The sequence below is a fragment of the Diplotaxodon limnothrissa genome, linkage group LG14 (assembly GCF_057381915.1).
Source record: "Diplotaxodon limnothrissa isolate DT_005_m linkage group LG14, D_limnothrissa_male_GT1.1, whole genome shotgun sequence".
Lineage (NCBI taxonomy): Eukaryota > Metazoa > Chordata > Actinopteri > Cichliformes > Cichlidae > Diplotaxodon > Diplotaxodon limnothrissa.
Window position 1 is genome coordinate 20,568,637 of NC_140609.1, and position 21,452 is coordinate 20,590,088.

At 42.7% G+C, this 21,452-nt stretch overlaps 1 protein-coding gene across 1 annotated transcript in view; it reads left to right on the plus strand.

Annotated features, from left to right (window-relative positions):
- fchsd2 (FCH and double SH3 domains 2) overlaps positions 1-21,452 on the plus strand; it is a 95,056-nt gene that overhangs the window by 68,779 nt on the left and 4,825 nt on the right. The window contains exons 13-19 of the mRNA XM_085370786.1: positions 4,320-4,409; positions 4,630-4,692; positions 14,544-14,678; positions 18,839-18,922; positions 19,067-19,244; positions 20,436-20,656; positions 21,165-21,357. Coding sequence (XP_085226912.1) covers positions 4,320-4,409; positions 4,630-4,692; positions 14,544-14,678; positions 18,839-18,922; positions 19,067-19,244; positions 20,436-20,656; positions 21,165-21,357 — 964 coding nt within the window. The remainder of the gene's footprint in view (positions 1-4,319; positions 4,410-4,629; positions 4,693-14,543; positions 14,679-18,838; positions 18,923-19,066; positions 19,245-20,435; positions 20,657-21,164; positions 21,358-21,452) is intronic.

Below are 21,452 nucleotides of genomic sequence, written 5' to 3' on the forward strand. Positions count from 1 at the left end.
CGTCTTTCGGGGACTGGTGTATCAGTTTACCCCCTTAAACCTCTCCCTCACCTTACAAGCCGCATGAGTTCAGCCCTGAGATTATTAAGTCTGTCAGGTATAATGATAATACCTTACCTTGATCTTTGGATTTGTGCCTCATCGTGCAACAAGGGTGAACAGGTAACAATCCAGTTTACCACCTCGAGGCCTTGGGGGGATGTTGGTCATTTGGGACAAAAGCTCCCTACGTCCAACACAGCAGACCAACTTCAACAAGTTGTCTCTAGATTCTGCATCCATGATGGGACGGTCAACTCGAGAGGGACTGGAATTCAGGCTCTGCTCGAGTCCTTTCAGCTCAGGGTAAGAGTGGCTGTTCAAATATGCCTGAAGCTGCTAGAGATGCTTACAGCAACCTTTGAAGCCTGGCCATCTGAGGGTTCATCTGGTAGCAGTATGGGTAAACCATGATGACCATATCAAGAGTTGGTCCCTTAGCACGCATTTTTGGGTAATGCAGTTTCCGCATGGTGCCAAGAGTTTGCTGCCCCCTAGAGGGAAATGGCTTGCAGCATGGGACCTGGCATTGGTCTTGCAGGACCTGGGCAGGTCACCTGTTACGCAGGTATATCCATGATGGAGAAGTTATTAAAAAGTGTTTTTCTTTTAGCAGCTGCAACAGTTAGCGAGCTCCATGTACTCTCTTTCAAACCTGTACTTTATGCTGGAAACTTGATGGCTCTGAAGTAATGCTGTGGCCAAATGTGGCTGTTCTACCCAAGATCTTGACATCCAGCCATACTAATGAAGCCATAGAACTTCAGGCGTGCGACCCTCCCCCCTTAGATCAGAGTGGAGGATGCAGTGGATTTTTTGTGTCTATAGATTAGGGAAACACAGAACTTTAGGCACTCAGAGCAGTTCTTTATTAGTTATAATAGGAAGAACACGGGAAAAGCTCTGTCCAAGCAGGGATTTTCCCACTGAGTTGTTGACACAGTAAAACGGGTGTACGAAGTAACAGGTGCACCTGTCCCTTCAGATGTTAGTTGTCAGTGTACCAGGGTTATGGCCACATGAGGCGTTCCACTAAGTGAAATCTATGCAGGGGCATCCTGGGCAGCGTCTTGCACGTCTAAATGTCATTAGCTTAGTAACTTAAGTTTTTTTGTGATGATAAGTTGTTCCCTTAAATATTTAAGTGCTGCATTTCTGAGGAATTTGTGTTTTTCTGGCTAAGCAGTCTCTACGTCATATCATAACAAGCAGACTATCTGGTATGCCTGCTTAAGCTTGCACGATTACAATCAGTCAGTAATCAAGACTGTTATTATTTACTGTAGTTAAAGCTGTGGTTTAAAGCCAGTGTTTACAGTTAAAACAACAACTGTTGAAATGCTTATTGAATATAAAACTGCAGGTGAAACTGTGTCGAAAATAGAAGTTGTGAATTTGAGATAAAACATTATAGCTGCTTCTAATTTTAATGTAAAGGCTGAAAATGTCAGCAAGTTTCCTGTTTTTTTTGTTGTTTTACAGTTTTCTATGAGCATTTTTTTATCACAAACATGAAGCAAAAACCATATATGTAAATTTGTTGGCCCACGGTTTTAGCCAAATCTTTAATTAAATATGTTAAAAAGCCAAGGGAGGCTGGGAGGTTTATATTGACAGGATTATGCATTTTAGCTGTGTGGACATGATTGGAAAAAGCAAGGCCGAGTTTTTTTGTTTGTTTGTTTCTATGATGGTCACAAAAAACTATACAAAATGAAACGCCTCACACTTTTTATAGTGCTGTATTTATTTTTCAGTGTTTTGTTATAGTTTGCACCGTTCAGTCTCCACAGATATCCAATTTTTCTAAAGTGGAATCAGTAAATACTGACAGAAAGGGAAGAGTTATGTATTCTGTGCTCTACAGATGAGCCTGTTTGTGTCTTTCTCTGAAACTGCTTGACACTTATTATCATAACAAGGCTTAACAGCATAACTAAGTGATATGAGTGATTCTTGCTATGATAAAAGACAAGTGAAGATGGTCAAAATATACAATTAAATGCGTTATATATTCTTTTATAAATGATATAGTATGCCCCAGGCTAGCCTGTAATGCGCTGCTGAAGCTAATTAATAAAACAACATGTTCCCAAGATCAGATATCAGGAGAAAACACAGCACTGGGATGAAGGGAACACTTTTGATCTCATTAATTTGTCAGAGAGAGGCACATGGCAGTTGTATTGCATATGCTGTAGGAGATACATACTGTGTGCAGGTCATTCGGACTGAAGCTAATCAGATTAAGATTTTCTCCAATTTCTCTTAATGGAAAATCCTAAATTTTAAAGCTACCAGCTCTTTTATGCTTTGAAGTACAAGTTTAAACCAAAATCTAAAATTCCTTTATTTAAAATAAACGATTATGGGCATTTTTGCTGCTTTCCTATTTATAAGAAGCTCTCAGAGGGGGTGGGAGTGAGAACAGCTGAGGCAAGGGGCTGTTTCCATACGTAGCTGTCGGAGGCTGTTCTCAAACTGCCTCCACTAGACAATCTGGCCTTGTTGACTCACAACATCAGAGCAGGGAGTAGGTTGTGCTCTCAAAAGTATTTCACTACAAGCAAGCAAAACTAACAAGAGTTGGAAAGTTGACTGAGTGGATCTGCTCATATTTTTCTACACTATGTGTATTGACATGTGAGCACAATTGAATAAATAGGGCATAGACATAGCCATGAGTCTCAGCAAACCAACCCAGACCAGTTGGTTTGCTGAGATGATGACAGAATGCACTGTGAAAACTTATAGTACATATAGGGAGTGATTGCAGTGGTCCCCCTGTGCCTTTTATAGTTTAAATAACTCTTCTTTGCTGTTTGTCTATCACAAGGAGCTCACATACCACATTATTGCTTTTATCAGCATAGCTGCTGTTATGTGTTTAAATGCTTGTTTGTAGCACCTTTTGTATAACACAGTTTGACTTCCGTAGAGGTCTTTGTACAAGACGTGAACCCAGAATCCTTAATAATTCAATCATAAATCAATAATTGATTTACAGCTGGACTCCTGATGTTCAGTTCTGCTGGCCAGAGTACTAATGAGCTCATGTCACGGCGAGGTGTCTGTCTGTTCATCCACAATTCACAAAAATCGCTGCTTCTCCTCAGGTATTGATCAGACTTTAGTGCAACTTGCACACAATGATCAGCCGAGTCTCCACCCAAATTGTGCTCAAGGTCAAGGTGACATTTGTCATTTTATGGACTTTTATGGGCTTTTTATTGTGATGGATGGTAATCCAGATGATCTGCTAAGCTACTGATGTCCTGGTTTTCCCTGCGAGTTTTCTATCTATCTATCCTCCATCTATTTTTCTATTTCTTTCAGTTTTGCTAGTATTGATTATAGATGCTCTGTCTGCCTGACTGTGTGCACTCTATCCACATGTGATTTGCACTCACACCATTGGCTGTGCTTCATATTGACTTACATTAATGATTTAGTGCTGCAGCTTTCCTTAAGGAACAGTTGCTAGCAGTGTAATGGCCATTATTTGTCCCCATCTTAGTCTGGTATGTTTATGGTTCAGTAGCAACAGCCAAGGCTGGTGTTTGTTAGGTGCTGCTAACGGAAGGGAAAAACTGAGGCCCATGAAGTGGCTCAGGCCTTTATTGATCAAAGTGTGGGAGTCTGTCTTGACGGCGTGTCTTTCTGTCTTACTCCGTGCCTCTGTGGGATGGAGCTATCAGCTATCAGTCTGCTCTGTCAGCACTGGTGAGAAAGGAAAGAAGCAGGTAATGAAAGAGGAAATTGATGAAAACAATGAGAGACAGAAGAAAAAGGAGACAGGATTAGAGATAAGAGCGAGCTGATGCGAGAGAGCTTCAATGTATATCTCAGGGGTTCCTCTACTGGTGGATATAGCATCATCATCTAGTCTCATTAGAGTGCAGCAAGTTTTGATGATTTGTTGCTTAGGAGACTGTGTGACCCAGTTTTTAAACATTTTGGGGTGAAAATTCAGTTTGCATTGAACAGAACTCGTGCAGCTGTCAAGATGTCAAAATGAAAGCTGTGACATGAGTAGAAATGGCTCCTTATGTTTCCTCTAACATACAGCTTCATTGTAATTTCCATCTTTTTCTTTAGGACCTTGCATTTTAGTAATCCCATCGTTTATGTAGGTAGTTGGAGCATTATTAGCATGTTTGCTAATAACCAGTCATTTGTATAGTGTTTTATATCATCCTTTCTTTTAAAGATTGATATTGGACTTTGCAGCCTTGGTACATGTGCTTCTTTAACAATCTTAACCTCTTTGCTCTCCAAAGACAATAAAGTTGAAAGCTGAAGCTCGGCTGGACCTTCTACGCCAAGTTGGGGTTGCCGTGGATACCTGGCTAAAGAGCGCCATGAACCAGGTGTGTATTGTCAGTGAGTGTTGGGAAAGCATGCAGGTATGCTGTGTGCTCATGTGCATGTCCCTGACCTGTGTGAAGATTTATTTGATATGCGTATGGTTGTGTTTGCAGTCATATCTTTGAGCACTTTTTTTTGTTGTTGTTTGTATATTTTGTGTGTATGTGTCTGCCTGTTTGCAATATGTGTATAAACCCCTGACTCTCTCCGTGCATGCTGTAGGTGATGGAGGAGCTGGAGAATGAACGTTGGGCCAGCTACACTTCCCACGACCCCTCACTGTCGGTGAGACACAGCCCCTCACTACATCTGCATTGCAGCTATTTTTTGCCAAGCCAGAACAATTAAACTTGTCTACCACTGGACAAAATTTGGACAAAATATTTAAAATGTATATATTTAAAAGTAGTTTTAAACAAAACATGGGTCCTAATGTTACTACCAGCCTGCAATATCTGTTCTCACTTGGCTAGAAAATGCAATTCCTACACCTACAGGGTAAATAACAAACTATATGACAAAGATGAATGTGCCCACCTACTGGATGTTTAGTGCTTTGGCTGTTGGAGTCTTAGGCTTTTTAAAGTGGATGTAATCATATGTAGGAGCTGATTAAGTCTAGTGCTAACTAGAGGTCTGGTTTCTGGGGAGATCAGTCCACAACTGATGTGTTGCATTGTGTGTTTTTCTTTTCATGTATGTATCTCACTATATTAGCAGTGTGTTTGAGATCATTATCATGCTGAAGTGTGAAGCCACTGACAATCAGACAGTTTCAAAGTGGTGTACATGGTGGATCACTATCTGTCTTTTCTATGTTCACCACTTGCTGAAATGCAAACCATGACAGAGCCTTCACCATGTTTTACAGATGGCTGTAGACACCCACTGTTGAACCTTTTTTTTTTTTTATCTCCATCAACAATTTGGACCTGAAATTTGAAATTTGGATTCATTACTCCATCAGACCAGTTGCCACTGATTTTCAGTCGAGTTCTCGTGTAATTTGAAGTACCTCAGTCTTTTATCCCAGTTTCCTTTCATTAAGAAGTGCTTCTTGACATCCACCCCTTCTACCGAGAGCATTTCTGAATGGATCAGCTAAAGGGTCAGCTGCATCTCTCAGCTCCTGCTGTCCAAGGAGCTTTCCTGTTTCATAAGGACACAACTTTCAGATGCTGTTCACCTGCTGTAGATAGGTTTCTCTTACACATGCCACTTGTTCTCTTGTCTTCTACCTGTCCAGTTTGCTCAATTTTTTTAAGGACACACTGCACGCCATGCTGAGTTATGCCAAGCTTTTAGCTAATAGCTCTTTGGGAATCACCTTATTACTATTTTAAGGTGTTTGAAAGCCTGGAGAACTATAGCTAAAGAGCACTTTAAAACGTTACAAGAATTTCTCGCTCCTTGTAAGCAAAATATAAAGAAATGGCTCAAGACTTTTGCACACTTTTTTGTAACTGTGTTTATTGCATTGACACTGGCCTGCTGTACCCACTAAAATGAACACCCTCACATCAGTAAGCTGTATATGATCTTTTGATTTCCCAACTGTCTCTCAGTAAATTCTTCAAATTCACTACATAAGCACGGCACTCAATTCAGCACATTCAAAAATGAAATGCTAAACTTTTAACACACGGGCTCATGGCTGCTCATTCTTTATGGTTTCATTATCCGTGAAAATCTCCCAACCAGAGTAGCTCTCCTGACAGATTACTTTCTGAAAGATGTAAATTGATAAATAATTGACCTTGGCCCTGCTGCCTAATCATCTATCACACCAGTTAAAGACTCTTAAAACGCCCCACTTCCTCAGTGGAATACTGATGTAGTTCTCTCTTAACTTTATTTCACAGCTCTTAGCTTTAATGACAAAGTAGACAGATATGACGTCTTTTGTGTATCATCTCATCATGTTTGTGAAAGTGTGCGCAAACTGTATGAATGTGCTAATGGGTCCCAAGTTTTTCATGCTCTGTGCAGAACTCCACCCTAAAAATATTAGACACTTTAGAAATACAGCTTTTATCACAGAGGTATTTTATTATGAAGTATCAAAGTGCCATATATAAACTATACACTGGCTGTAATTCAGCCTTACATGCTGTGTTCTTTTGTGTAGGGATATTTCTGCGTAATTATGTTTGTGCATTTGTATGTGAGTTGTCTTCTCTGCATTAGCTTTACAGGGAGGCAAGTGTGCCAATCACTAGTAGAGTGATCCCACATGGGGCTTTGTGAGGAGACGTGTGTCTGTCTGTCAACAAGACTAAACATAGCCAGTCTGCTTTATTGGAAGCACTTGACATTCTGCTCATGTGATATTGCAGCTTGCAGCTAACACTAGAGAGAAAAAGAGAGAGAGAGAGAGAGAGAGAGACACTGAACTTAAGAAAGAGAGAAAATGGAGAGAGAGATGAGCTAAATGGAAAAAGAATGAAAGAGGCATTTGTGCAGTTAAAGGGTGAAAGAAGCAGCAGCAGAGAGACAAGTACTGAAGAATGAGAAAAGTTAATTGGCTGTAAAAAAAAAAAAAAAAAGAAAAAGAAGAAGAAGAGGAGGGGTATGAGGTGAAGGAGAAGAGCAGAGATGAGGAGAAAGTCATGTCAGAGCAGAGGCATTGGAGGTGAGAAAGGTGGGGGTGAAAACAGCCAATAACTTGCTGTAATGTGATTTTATACTGTAAGAGATATAAGGTGTGGCATGTTTGCTCAGACAAAATGGTCCCCACACCTTGAGTCTCCTCAAGATTTGATCACGGTGCACAAACCTGCAGGTCAAATCCAATTTGTAATGAGCCAATCACATGGCATCAACTAGTTTCTGCATGTAGATATGGTTAAGATGACCTGCTGACTAACTGAGCATCAGAATGAGGAAGGAGGCTGATTTAAGTGAATGTGGTGTAAGCTTTTCAGAAGCTGCTGATCTACTGGGACACATAACCATTTCTATCTACAGAGTCTAAAAAGTAGAAAATGTCTAGAAGGGGTCAGTTCTGTGGGTGAAGATGAACACAAACTCAGATGATCAGTCATTACAGTCAAGGTATGCAGAAGAGCATCTCTAAACATACATCGTGCTTTAAAGCAGATTGGCTGTAGCAGCAGAAGACCGCATTTCTGCTGCAGCGTTTGGATAGTATTTGGTCACACAGCACACAGCATAAAAGCATGAATCCCTGCTGGCTGCTTGTGATGGTGTGGGAGATATTTTCTTGTCACCTGATCCCTTTAGTACCAACTGAGCATCATTTAAATGCCACAGATATGCCGTGGCGGACAAAACTGTGTCAACTGTGTGATGCCATCATGTCAATATGGACCCAAATCTCTGATTAATTCAACAAGGTGCTGGAATCACCTTGTTGAATGTATGCAATGAAGAATTAAAGCAGTTATAAAGGCAAAAGGGGTCAAAGCCACAAGAAAGATGTGCTTAATAGTGTCCAGTGAGTGTATGTCTCAAAATATTTTATACTAAAAACAGTCAGGAGGGTTAAAATTTTGAACAATATTTATCTTCTTTTGACGGCATTTTAAAACTTCTCTTGTCCTATTTACAAGATTTGTCTGTTGTAGGCGTTTGCTGAAAACTCAGTGTGGTTTAGATGTTGTCACGGTTCTGGGTCCGTTGGACCCAGTAGTTTGAGTTTTATTATGTTTTAGTTTGCATCAGGGATTGTTTTCTTGTTCTCTTGTAGTGTTGATGATGATGATGTTTATTATTTGAGTTTCATGTTTCTGTGGTGTTTAGGATTTGTTCTTCGGTTGTGTCTGCTTAGTATTTGTCTAGCTCCATGTGCCATTGTCTGTCTGTCTCTCTGTCGAGTTTGTGTCTTAGTGTGATGGTTTCTTGTTCCTGTTTTATTGTGATGGTCTGCGTCTCATGTGAGTGTGTTCAGTTTTACCTTTGTCTCGTCTTGTGATCATTCCCAGCTGTGTCCACCACCTGTGTGTAATTCCCCTGTGATTCTCCGTGTATTTAAGTCATGTCTGCCGTCATTGTAGTTGCTGGTCCGTCTGTGTATTCCACCCTGCGTCATCTGTGTGTTTCCCTGCTGTCAACCGCTAAGTGTTTCTGCTCATGTTCAGGTTCGTGTTCTGTAGTTAGTTTGTTCCCAGTCTAGTTAGTCATAGCTCCCTTTGCCGTTTGTATTTACTTTCATGCTCAATAAACCACCTTCACACCTTCACGACTGCCTGCGTTTGGATCCTCCTTCATTGCCTCCACACGGCTCACCTCACTCGCCGTGACAGTACGGACCAGCCAGATATGGATCCAGCGGCATTCACCCCACCCACGGAGCTTCGGGACCTCATCACGAACTCCGCTTCACAAATAATCAACCTGTGGCTAGAGCATGAGGGAGAAGCATTCCTCCACGTTCTGGAAGCCAGACTGCAACAGCTGCTCACGGATTATCCCTGGCTATTGGACTCACTACACCCACTCGCGCAAGACTTCATCCTTCACGAACTTCACCTACACCCACCAGCCGCTATCGCTTCCCAACCCAGCCGGACGCCGGAGGTTTTGCCCGGCCCGCCGGAGGTTTTGCCCGGCCCGCCGGAGGTTTTGCCCGGCCCGCCGGAGGTTTTGCCCGGCCCGCCGGAGGTTTTGCCCGGGAGGAAGCGACGATCGCGCCATCGGCGCGTCGCCCCACAGCTGGAGAATAGGACTTCAGAACTGCCGGCTGTGGTGAGTGGAAAAGACGCTCTGTCTGTTTCACCAGTTCATATGACTGTTTATACCGGGGCTGTGTTCGTTGAGTCAGCTGCTCAGCCGGTAGCTCGGTTAGCTTCCCAGCAGTCGCTAACTCAGTCAGCCACTCACTCATCACCTCCATCACAGTCACAGTCAGACCCAGTAGACACCATGTTACAGTCCATAGCCCAGTCAATAGCTCAGTTGGCAAAAGAGTCATCAGCCTTATCAGTTCAGCCAGCCACTCCACCACCTGTTACTACTTTGCTACCTGTAGCTCAGTTGCCACCAGTTCAGCAGCCTGTCCACTCATTTACCCAGCCTTTATCCTCACAGCCTCATTACAAGCAGGGAACACACTCCACACAAACTTTTGCTGGTTCATTTAAGCTGGCCATCTCAGAGGCAGTTGCTCCCTCTAGGGCCTCCCCAGAGGCTGGGTGTCAGTCACCAGCCAACTCTGGACCCCTAGAGGTCAAGACACCAGCACCAGCAGCCTCACCGGAGAACTCACCTGAACAGTCTCGGCTCTCAGCACCCCCTGAGAGCTCAAGTGAGTTCACCCGTCCGCCTCAGTCCTCTGCTGAGTGTATTGGGGAACACTTCCAGCCCTCTGAGGACTGTATCCCACTGTTGCTGCCTGAGTCTAGCCACGGTGCTGCTCAGTCCCAGCCAGTGTCCACACTGGCAGAGGTCTCCGTACCTGCTGCTTCAGAGACTGCTTTCCCTGGAGGGCCTGAGGAGCCCGTCCAGCCTCAAGTGTTGTCTGCTGGGGGTTTAGGAGAACCCAGCCAGCCTCAAGTGTCGTCTGCTGGGGGTTTAGGAGAACCCAGCCAGCCTCAAGTGTCGTCTGCTGGGGGTTTAGGAGAACCCAGCCAGCCTCAAGCCTCGTCTGCTGGAGGGCCCGTGGAGCCCACCCAGCACATCCTCACATCTGCTGGTGGTCCTGGAGGACCCAGCCAGCACATCTCCACATCACCTTCTGCAGCATCACCGCCGTCAGGTTCCGCAGCCGTCAGGTTCCGCAGCCGTCCCGCTGCCGTCAGGTTCCGCAGCCGTCCCGCTGCCGTCAGGTTCCGCAGCCGTCCCGCTGCCGTCTTCATCATCTTCGCCTGGTCCAGCCTCCGTGTCTTCATCATCTTCGCCTGGTCCAGCCTCGTCTGGTCCCGCCTCGTCTGGTCCTGTGGTTGCCACGCCGCCGTCGGTGCCAGCTCGACCCGTTCCGCCTCGCCTCTGCCGGCCGTTTTCCGGGCCTCTGAGATGGCATCATGGCCTTCGGGGACGGCCTCCGGAAGGTGTTCGTCGCCGCCGCTGGCATCGCGGCCGTCCTCCGGACCTGCTCGGTGGCCGCCACTGCCTTCCACGTGGTCGGCCTCCGGAACTGTTTGCCTGTCGCCGCCGTTGCTGTGTGCAGGGTCGGCCCCCTGAACTGTTTCGGCTCTTGTGTTGTCGGACCCCGGACTTTACTGTGGACTCGTGTATGGTCTTGTTTTGTGTTGGCCTGTTTTTGGTTTATTCTGGTCTCTTGTGCTCCTTGTTTTTGTTTCAGACCCTCCTTCCTGGACCCCCTCTGCCCGCCCTGGCTTGGTGCTTTGTGCTTTTTTTGTTTGGGGCTGTCGGGAGCCAGCCCTTTGAGGGGGGGGTACTGTCACGGTTCTGGGTCCGTTGGACCCAGTAGTTTGAGTTTTATTATGTTTTAGTTTGCATCAGGGATTGTTTTCTTGTTCTCTTGTAGTGTTGATGATGATGATGATGATGTTTATTATTTGAGTTTCATGTTTCTGTGGTGTTTAGGATTTGTTCTTCGGTTGTGTCTGCTTAGTATTTGTCTAGCTCCATGTGCCTCTGTCTGTCTCTCTGTCGAGTTTGTGTCTTAGTGTGATGGTTTCTTGTTCCTGTTTTATTGTGATGGTCTGCGTCTCATGTGAGTGTGTTCAGTTTTACCTTTGTCTCGTCTTGTGATCATTCCCAGCTGTGTCCACCACCTGTGTGTAATTCCCCTGTGATTCTCCGTGTATTTAAGTCATGTCTGCCGTCATTGTAGTTGCTGGTCCGTCTGTGTATTCCACCCTGCGTCATCTGTGTGTTTCCCTGCTGTCAACCGCTAAGTGTTTCTGCTCATGTTCAGGTTCGTGTTCTGTAGTTAGTTTGTTCCCAGTCTAGTTAGTCATAGCTCCCTTTGCCGTTTGTATTTACTTTCATGCTCAATAAACCACCTTCACACCTTCACGACTGCCTGCGTTTGGATCCTCCTTCATTGCCTCCACACGGCTCACCTCACTCGCCGTGACAGATGTCATTAAAAGAACAGACCAGGAGGCACATTGAGTATTCAGGCATATGACAGCAGTTCATCTGACATAGATTTTATTTGGAGAGCCTGGGGAGACTGACAGCAGCAAAGAAAGCTGGGACATTGTTATTAACAGGGTGCAAGAAAAAGAGACAGTATGAGAAGGGAAGGAAAAGTCAGAAGTGACCGATAACAAAGGATTGATGTAGTGCGAGTAATCTGCACAGGACGTGACAGAAACACAATGAGAGTAGGGAGCAGGCTCTCTCCTCGGCCGTTTCTTCATCCCACTCAGGTTTATTAATCTGAATGAAATACTGCAAGCCTTAAAAACCTCAGGCCTCTCAGACAGCAACTGCCTTCATTACAATAACACTTTTGCAGTTATTACCTCCAGGAACAGTAAAATCTTGCACTGGCCTGTCTCCGCTGTATTGGTACATATACTGAGATGTATATTTTGTGGTACTTTATAGGGTTATTACTGGAATACATACTGGCCTTTACTTCAGGGATTAAAAGGAACTGGTCTCTGGGCTAAGCAGCGTATTCTTAAATCAACAAAGAGGATAAGCTTAATGTGAACCAACAAACAAGCAGCCACTAAAGAAATGTGGCCCTGACTGAAGCCTCCACGCCGTAGGTTCTACATGGCTGTGCTTGAAATCACCTTCTCTTTACAATGAAATTACCCTTGTCCAGGTAGTAGTGGTAAATGATGTGTTACATCAGGGGTTTATTATTTAACATGGACACTTATCAATTACTAACAGACCGCAGCAGTGTTTATTTTATGTGGTTCAGACATGTCAGTAACTATTGAAAGGATCACAGGACTGTGTCCTGATGTTTAGGTGAAACACACTCACACTCAGTTTATCTTATCCTGTAACACGTTTTCCTAAAAACGAAGTCATCTTCACGGCAGCACATCACTTAGGATGGCGTGGTTTTTAGGGAACTGTATCCAAACTGCTGAATGGATTGCCATGAATGTTGGTGTGCACATTTATGTGCCCCTCAAGATTCATTTTAACAAAACTGATGTTCCTCAGATCTCACTTTTTCATGCGTTAGCAGGACAAAACAACAAAAATTAAGGCCAGTCCTGTCAGTTTAACTATTACTGTGTTTTTACCAAGCTAATTATAGTCAGTACTTATTCATATGGTAAATGCTACTGTTATTCTATTTATTTTAGAAATCATGGCTGAACAATATACAGCATCATGGCAAATGTAATGTTTTTATTATGCAGGTAACAGTTTTAAAGAAGCACAAACGTAAGTCCATGTTTATATTTCTTCTAGGTAAAAAGTATGCTCACAATCAGGAAAACAAAAAAAGGAGGAAGAGAGGTCTATACATTATTTTTTAACACAAGCAATTTTTTGATTCATCATCATCTCCCTGAGGTCAGCTCAGGTCAGCAGGTCAACAGGAAAAATGACCAAAAACACCTCAAAATTGCAGCAGCCATGCATCCTCAGATCCAGGAAAAAAAATGTAGGAGTGACATTATCTAAAATACTTAGCAGCCATTTCCTGAAATTAATTGGATGACAATTTTCCAGTACAGATTAATATCAGGTAAATATCAGAGCATTAGATCCAGTCTCTTTGTACAGCAAAAATAAATGACGTGTGTACAAATGTGTTTAGGCTCTTGATACAAAATACAAGACTTTAAAGACCAAATTACACTTGATACAAATTCAATACAAGAGCTTTAACCTCCTAGGACTTGGCGTCCACATATGTGGACATCACATTTTGGGTTATTTAGACCAAAATACTCAATTTTGCTCTACAAGGGCCTGATATCCACTTACGAGGACATTATACTGCTACTGTTCTATTGAAATGTTAAACGAATATCCTCATATGTGGCTCTCATTTTTCTTAGAAACAAAAATCAGGTAAAAAAAAATCTGGTAATTCTTTGTTTTTACATTCATCGGGTCCCAATCAGTCCAAATATCAAAAAGAAATTAAAAATGCATGCTGTGGAAGAGTTCGGGTCTTAGGCGGTTAAAAATAAAACATATTAAAAGCCTTTGGTAACGTGTTACCAAGTGGGTAAAAACAGAAAGCCTTCCTCCTAAAGCAAATAGTGTTAATGACACACCCATGTCAAGGTGCAAAAACATACCACAGTGTGTGTTTTTTCAACATAGGCTAGCCAACATGGGCAATTCCCTATTTTCTTACCCATTCCTTCAGATAGTTTTGATAACAGTGTCTTTTTTATTACAGAATCATATGTCAAACTCTGGAGATTAACTAAAGTACTAAAGACATACATGTTTTGTTGTGCACCGTTATAGAGTTTACTGTGTCAACAGAAATCTGATGACTAAACACAATGAACTGAGAACACACACACACACACACACACACACACGCGCACGCACGCACGCACGCACGCTATTTTCTCTCCCCATCTATTGTTACTGGTCAGGTCAGCCTTCTGTCTGTGATAGATCTTTCTACCAGCTGTATCACATGACTTCCCTGTAAGCCAGTGAAATTCACATGGAACAAACGAGGGAGTGGCTGGCTCATTTGAAACATTAGTCCTGGTACACCTGTGTCAAAAAAGCTACAGTACACACACTGAGCAGGATAGAGAAACTCAGACAGGAAGGAGCGATAGAAAGGTAAGGAACTATCTGTACAGATGGAAAAATACTATAGGTGGCGAATAGACAAGACATAGTCTCGCAGCTGGTTATCGGACGCATAGTAGAAAGTGAGAAGAGAAGCTGGGATCATAACACAGCTGGGGAGCTGCAAGGTTAGTTTGAAGCAGTAGAAATAAACAGATAACAGTATACCTAACTAGGCATCACTTGGACAGCAGGAGTTGTGAGCACTTTGACTTTTTTTAACTGGTTTACATTAATAATTTAGCTAAACATCAAAGAAAATATAAATATACTGAGCATTTTACCATCTGGTATCATGTAAAATATGTTAAATGTTTTGCATTTAAACAGCTGTTGTTGTGTTTTTGCTCTTGAATATAGGCGTGTGTTTTAATCATTAACTTTAAAGGTGAGTGGAGCTTTTCTTGTTTGTCCTTGTACTTATCAGAGGTTTTCATTGTGGATCTGTTTGTGTGTTAAAGGGCACAGTGGACCTGGAGCGTGAAGAGGGTGAAGAGTGTGAGGAGAATATGGAGGTTTTTGACGACAGCAGCTCCAGCCCTTCGGGGACCCTCCGCAACTACCCGCTAACCTGCAAAGTCCTGTATTCATACAAGGTGTGAAGCAGCATGCACACAGTTACAGGGTGACACACACCTGCATGCACACAGCATCAAATATCTGCCTACTAGAAAGGAAACACCTGCAGCACACAGTATTATTGTTGACATATGTATGCCATTTAAATACCTCATTAACTAATCATTAATAGAGAATTGTTTGGTTATATGGAGGACATCTTAGGTCAGCTGAACTCCTCCTCTTGCTGTTTAGATGTCCTGCCAACAAGTTTTTTCAAAAAGGTCTCAAAGACTTTAGAGTCAGACCTGTTACAGATCGTCAACTTTTCCTTAATGTCAGGTGTGTTTCCGGAACCACTAAAAACTGCTGTAATAAAACCTATACTGAAAAAGGACAATCTTGACAAGACACAAATGAACAACTACAGGCCGATTTCAAATCTCCCATTTTTAAGTAAGATCATTGAAAAAGCAGTTTCTCAACAGCTCAATTACTTCTTAAAACAGAATAACTGCTACGATGCCTTCCAGTTAGGTTTTAGACAGAACCACAGCACTGAAACCGCTCTGACAAAAGTGTTTAATGACATATGTCTGAATACAGACAGTGGAAAAATGTCAGTCTTAGTTTTACTGGATCTCAGTGCAGCATTTGATACAGTTGACCACAACATATTACTCAAACGACTGGAGAACTGGGCAGGTCTTTCAGGAACTGTACTAAACTGGTTCAAAACATACGTAGAAAACAGGAAATACTTTGTATCAATAGGTAACTTCACATCTGAGCAGACAAGCATCACATGTGGAGTTCCCCAAGGTTCCATCTTGGGACCCCCTCTGTTTAACATTTACATGCTCCCACTGGCACAGATTATAAAGAACAACAAAATAAACTATCACAGCTATGCAGATGACACACAAATATATATCACAATGTCACCAGGAGCCTGAGGCCCTGTACAGGCTCTTGGTAAATGCATTGAGGAAATTAATGACTAGTTGTGCCACAATTTTCTCCAGCTAAACAAAAACAAAACTGAAGTAATAGTCTTTGGCGCCAAAGAAAAACGATTACAGGTCACCAGAGAACTTCAATCTCTACACCTAAAAACCACAAACCAGGCGAGAAATTTGGGTGTAGTGATGGATGCAGACCTAAACTTAGAAAAACACATTAAGACAATAACAAAGTCAGCTTACTATCACCTCAAGAATATATCAAGGATAAAAGATCTGATGTCCCAACAGGACCTGGAAAAACTAGTCCATGCATTCATCTTTAGTAGGCTTGATTACTGTAACAGCATCTTTACAGGTCTACCTAAAAAATCAGTCAGACAACTACAGCTCATTCAGAACTCTGCTGCTCGAGTCCTCACTAAGACCAAAAAAGTGGACCACATCAGTCCAGCTCTGAGGTCTTTACACTGCCTGCCTGTCCGTCAGAGGATAGACTTTAAAGTTCTGATGCTGATGCTGGTCTGGGATGATCAGGAAGAGGAGTACAGAAGTCTGGTGAGGAACTTTGTCGCATGGAGTCACACAAACCACCTGCAACTCAACACCTCAAAGACTAAGGAACTGGTTGTGGACTTTGGGAGGTCCAGAGAAGGTCCACTGCCGGTTCAGATAGAGGGGGAGAAGGTGGAGGTGGTCAACAAGTACAAGTACCTCGGGCTGTGGGTGGACAATAAACTGGACTGGTCATGCAACACAGAGCACCTGTATAAAAAAGCCCAAAGCCGACTGTACTTCCTCAGGAGGCTGAGGTCTTTTAACATCTGCAGGAAGCTCCTGAGGATGTTTTACCAGTCGGTGGTTGCTGGAGTACTTTTCTATGCTGTGGTGTGCTGGGGGAGCAGCACAGCAAAGAGGGACTCATCCAGGCTGGAGAAACTGATCAGGAAGGCTAGCTCTGTGGTCAGCATGAAGCTGGACACTCTGGTGACAGTGGCAGAGAAAAGGACATTACAGTTTTTTCTGAATGCTTAAACCCTAACTGTGATTCCTGTAGCACAATCTCTAAAACTATTCAGACTTATAGCAAAACCACTCACTGAGTTTGCAAAACTAAAAGCACAAAAACTGCTTTGCACTCAGTTTGCAATTTTGTAACACACACTTTGCAAAACTGTAGGCACAATTCACTGCACAACACTCAATTACCAAATTTCCAACACACTCCTAGCAAAAGTATACACATGTATGGCTATCATTAACACTAACTTGCCAACTGTCTGGCACACTTTCACATGTGAAAACTTTTTTAGATAATTAGTTCACTTTGCAATCAGCCTAAGCACTACAATACAGGTACTCGAGCCGCTACACTGTAGCAAGTACCATAGGGACATCTTGAAATGAGAATCGGTTAGTACAGTCACTTCGCACAAAGATTTGTAGCACTGCCATATGCCAATGAGAAACACACCAATACCATTGATGTAAAAATACTGAAATTGTTACTTTACAGAATTGCTAGATGACCAGATGCTGGGGGCAGAGGAAGCATGTTCACTGCAGACCAAGTAACCCATATAGTCATTATGGCGATTGCAAATAATCCTATACTTGGAAATAAACACTTGTGTTTGTTTTGATGTGTTTGAATAAACACCAGTACTTGAAGTTTGGATCCCTCTATGCTTATGGATCTATGACAGAAGTATGAGCTCAAACTGACATAGCCTACCTTGTGCACAGAGAAAGCAAAAGCCAGATGTGTTTTGTATTCATACCATCAGTGTGCAGTTGGCGCATTGTGTGCTTAGTAGATGATGGCCTGTGTGTACTGTTTGATACGGAAACACCATTTTTACGAAGGTGTGAAGAGTTAATCTAGCTGTGTTTGCTTTTGCAAGAGAACTACAATGTTTTGATGATTGGGTGACAGGTTTTCTTATTTGTGTGAAGAGTTTTGCAAAATTAGCCAATGGTTACAAAAAATGTGCTTAAGCAATCAGAAAAAACTGTAAAGAAACTGCTGGACATTATGAACAATGCTGGGCATCCTCTGCACACGGCCATAAACAATCAGAAGAGTCTGTTCAGTGACAGGTTGCTTCTCCCCAAGACAAGAACTAACAGACTTAAAAACTCCTTTGTCCCACACGCCATCAGACTGTTTAACTCCTCTCTGGAGGGGAGAGGGAGAGGAAACAGGAGGACAAAGGAGGGGGGAACAACTAAGCTGTAGTGCCTCTTCACCTCACTGTACAATACCTTGTGCAATACTTTTTGTAAATAGTCAACAGTGCAATAGACTCAATACTTGAAATGTGCAATTCACTTGTATTTTTATTTTTTATTCCTATTTATTCTATTTATCCCCTTTGTATATTTTATTTATATTTGTCTCTGTATTTATATGTGTGTGTGTGTGTGTGTGTGTGTGTGTGTGTGTGTGTGTGTGTGTGTGTGTATATATATAACAATTCTGTAACTGTAACTTCGGTCGTTGCTGTGCTTTTTTTGGAAGTCGAATTTCCCAGAGGAACCCACCCGAGGGATTAATAAAGTTCTATCTTATCTTATCTTATCTCTTATAAAGCTCTGAATGGTTTAGGACCAAAATACATCAGTGACCTCCTGACCCAGTATGAACCTTCCAGATCCCTCAGGTCATCTGGATCCGGTCTTTTATCAGTTCCCAGAGTCAGAACCAGACACGGAGAAGCTGCATTCAGCTTTTATGCTCCTTATATCTGGAACAAACTCCCAGAAAGCCTCAGATCAGCTGAAACACTCAGTTTATTTAAATCCAGGTTGAAGACTCACCTGTTCTCAGCTGCATTTGAATAAAACACCAAATCCACACTTTTAAGCTTAAATTTCAAAACTAACATTTTAACTACTGATTTTATCTATTTCTGATTTTATCTGTTTTGATTTTATATACTGTTTTGTTTGTTTGTCTGTTAATTAGTTAGTTAGTTTGTTTGCTTGTTTTAATCAATTTTAAATCATACTTTTTATTTGTTTTTGTTTCTAATGTCTCTGTAAAGCACTTTGAATCACCTTGTTGTTGGATTGTGCTATACAAATAAACTTGCCTTGCCTTGCCTATAAGGTCTGGCTACTCCCTTTTTCTGTCCTTTCACATCTGCTGACCTTTCCTCCTTTCATACTCTCCTACTCTCCTTCCCACTTTCTCTGTTTTTCTTTCTTTAACTCCCGCTGTGTCTCTTCCTCAGGCCTCCCAACCAGATGAGTTAACTATCGATGAACAGGAGATGTTGGAGGTCATTGAGGACGGAGACATGGAGGACTGGGTTAAGGTACCCGATCGCAGTCAAGTGCTGTAGATGTGTATCGCATTTTTTTTGCCAGTTGAATAATTTGATCGTTGTTGTGCTACTGTCTGTACTGACATGATTTTTGGGGCTTCTTTTGTTGTTGTTGTTTATTTGTTTGTTTCTCAGGCACGCAATAAGGCAGGTCAGGTGGGCTATGTCCCAGAGAAATACCTGCAGTTCCCGACCTCCAACAGTCTGCTGAGCATGCTCCAGTCTCTGGCTACGCTCGATGCTCGGTCACACACTTCGTCTAACTCAACAGAGCCAGAGCTGCACTCGGGCTGCATAAACGGAGACACAAATAGTAAGTAACCCTGTAAGCACAGTTGCTGTGAAGGATTAATTAAACTTCATGGCAGTAGTTAAAGGAAAGAGGTTAATTCTAGTTGTACCCGTGTAAATGAGTTTTCACCCATAATGAGGTTATTGTGGGCCACTAACTGAGGCATTTTTCTCTTTACTGCTTCTGTAGAGTACACTGAGTACACTAAGCAGGGTATTATTGGAAAGGGGAAATGTAGGGGTTGCCCACTGAACCTTGCTGGGATGCTCTAAATAAACACCCTTGACCCTAATCATTTCAGTTCATTTACAATACTCTACAAGGGTCTTGAGCAATGCTTCATTTCTTTATATTTTGCATCCAAGGAGATCATTTTTAAAGTGGTCTTGAGCAATAGTTATTCAGGCTTTCCAGAGGTTTTCCAAAGACCAAATATTGTATTTCCATGTATGTTTGCACTTTTAATAAATCACAGTACTGCATGTCAATGAACTAGAACCAGTGCCTTCTGTAAAAATCCTGTCTCATATTCAAAGAGAACAAAAAGAGAACAAGAGCGGAGCATTAACCTGACTGTTAACTGTTAACTTTTGCTGTTTTATTTCTGCAGCCCTGTGGGTTGTATTCACAAGTTCATTTAAAAGTAAATTAAACTGGTAGACATAAAGTTTGAGCTGAAATTCAAGACAGCCTTAAAAAAGGAGCTGGAGTTACTTGTACAGGCCGTACCTATCTGGTCATCAATGCAAACGATGCATAACTTAATTATTTCGTACAGCCAGAAACCTGCATTAATCGAGCTTTATTGGTCAAGCACCATTTCACTGACAACAAAAACAAGGAGAGGAAACTGGGTGGTTGTAACTTTTGCTATATAAAACTCTTTATTTTATGTTATTTTTTAGTCTTTGCATGCTTCTTTACCTGCCTTATTTAAAACCTTATCTTCTCCTACTGTGCTCTTGCTCTTACTCTTCATCCGTTTTTCTTTTTATTACTTTGTATCTGCTGTGCCTGAATAGTTAGACCAGGCTCATGAGCAAATCCACTGCTGTTTGTATATCTTCTGCTCTCCAGCGGTGTATACCATTTTCTTAATAACAGTAAGGGCCCTGCAGACAAGAAACTGCATTTCCCTGAGAATAATTGTTCCGACGGTATACTTATAATTGTTTTTTCTCCCTCTCTCTCTATCGTCCTTTCTCTCTGCAGTGGTGTACGTGCGTGCACTTTATGATTACGAGGGTCAGGCGGATGAGGAACTCTCCTTTTCCGAGGGAGCTGTGATCCGCTTGTTGAGCCGTGACACTCAGACAGATGACGGCTTCTGGGAGGGGGAGCTGAACGGGCGGGTGGGCGTTTTCCCCTCCGTGTTGGTAGAAGATCTTACAGAGAATGGAGAGACCAGCGCGGGAGGGGCAGGTGACACACAGGTACAGTAACACCTGTACACACATGAATTAATCTCACAGATAACATACAAGTCATCTTAGGTAACAGGACTTACTCTAGACCTGAATGAGACATTTGGTCTTATCAGTGTTTTCTCAGGGGAGAAATACCAAAGACTGTGTGTAGTCGACTGTGCCAGTTTATACCCCTATCCCTTCCTCCTTTCCTGCTTGTTGTCCATTTGATCTATCAGCAAGTCAGAGTTCAAAAACAGTGCATTAGAACTGCCGTGTTTGTGCAGCATTCTGATAAAAAACCTGCACTGCAATCACAGAAAAGAGGTCTTATCTGTGCCACTGAGTGCTGCCCTATTAGAGGCTCAGCAGCAGGAAGGATATGGCCTCTCCCTTCCTATAAGCCTGTAGACATAACACGCAACCCAACATCTTTTAAGTGCTATGCAGGGAATGTTGGTTAAAAAAAGTATCCTGGTCAAGTTTTGTGTTGTAGCCCACTTTGTCTTTTCTTTATTTCCACCACTCTCTGTAGATCTCTCCTTCTTTGAAACTGCCATCTTCTCTGCCACCTCTTCCGCTGTACGACCAGCCTCCCATCAGCCCCTTCACCAGCCCCGAGACTTCCACCCCACCTCCTCTGCCACGTTCCCCTTCCGCTGCTCTTAATGGGGAGCACAAGCTTCCTCTGCCTGCCTCGTCACACAAAGGACCGCTGTCAGCTCACAGTAAGACAACCAATACAACAACAACCATGTTTAACGAAAAGTGAGATTTCTGAGGAAGGTAATCGGGGCTTTTAATTTGAAATTTTGTCTCGCTC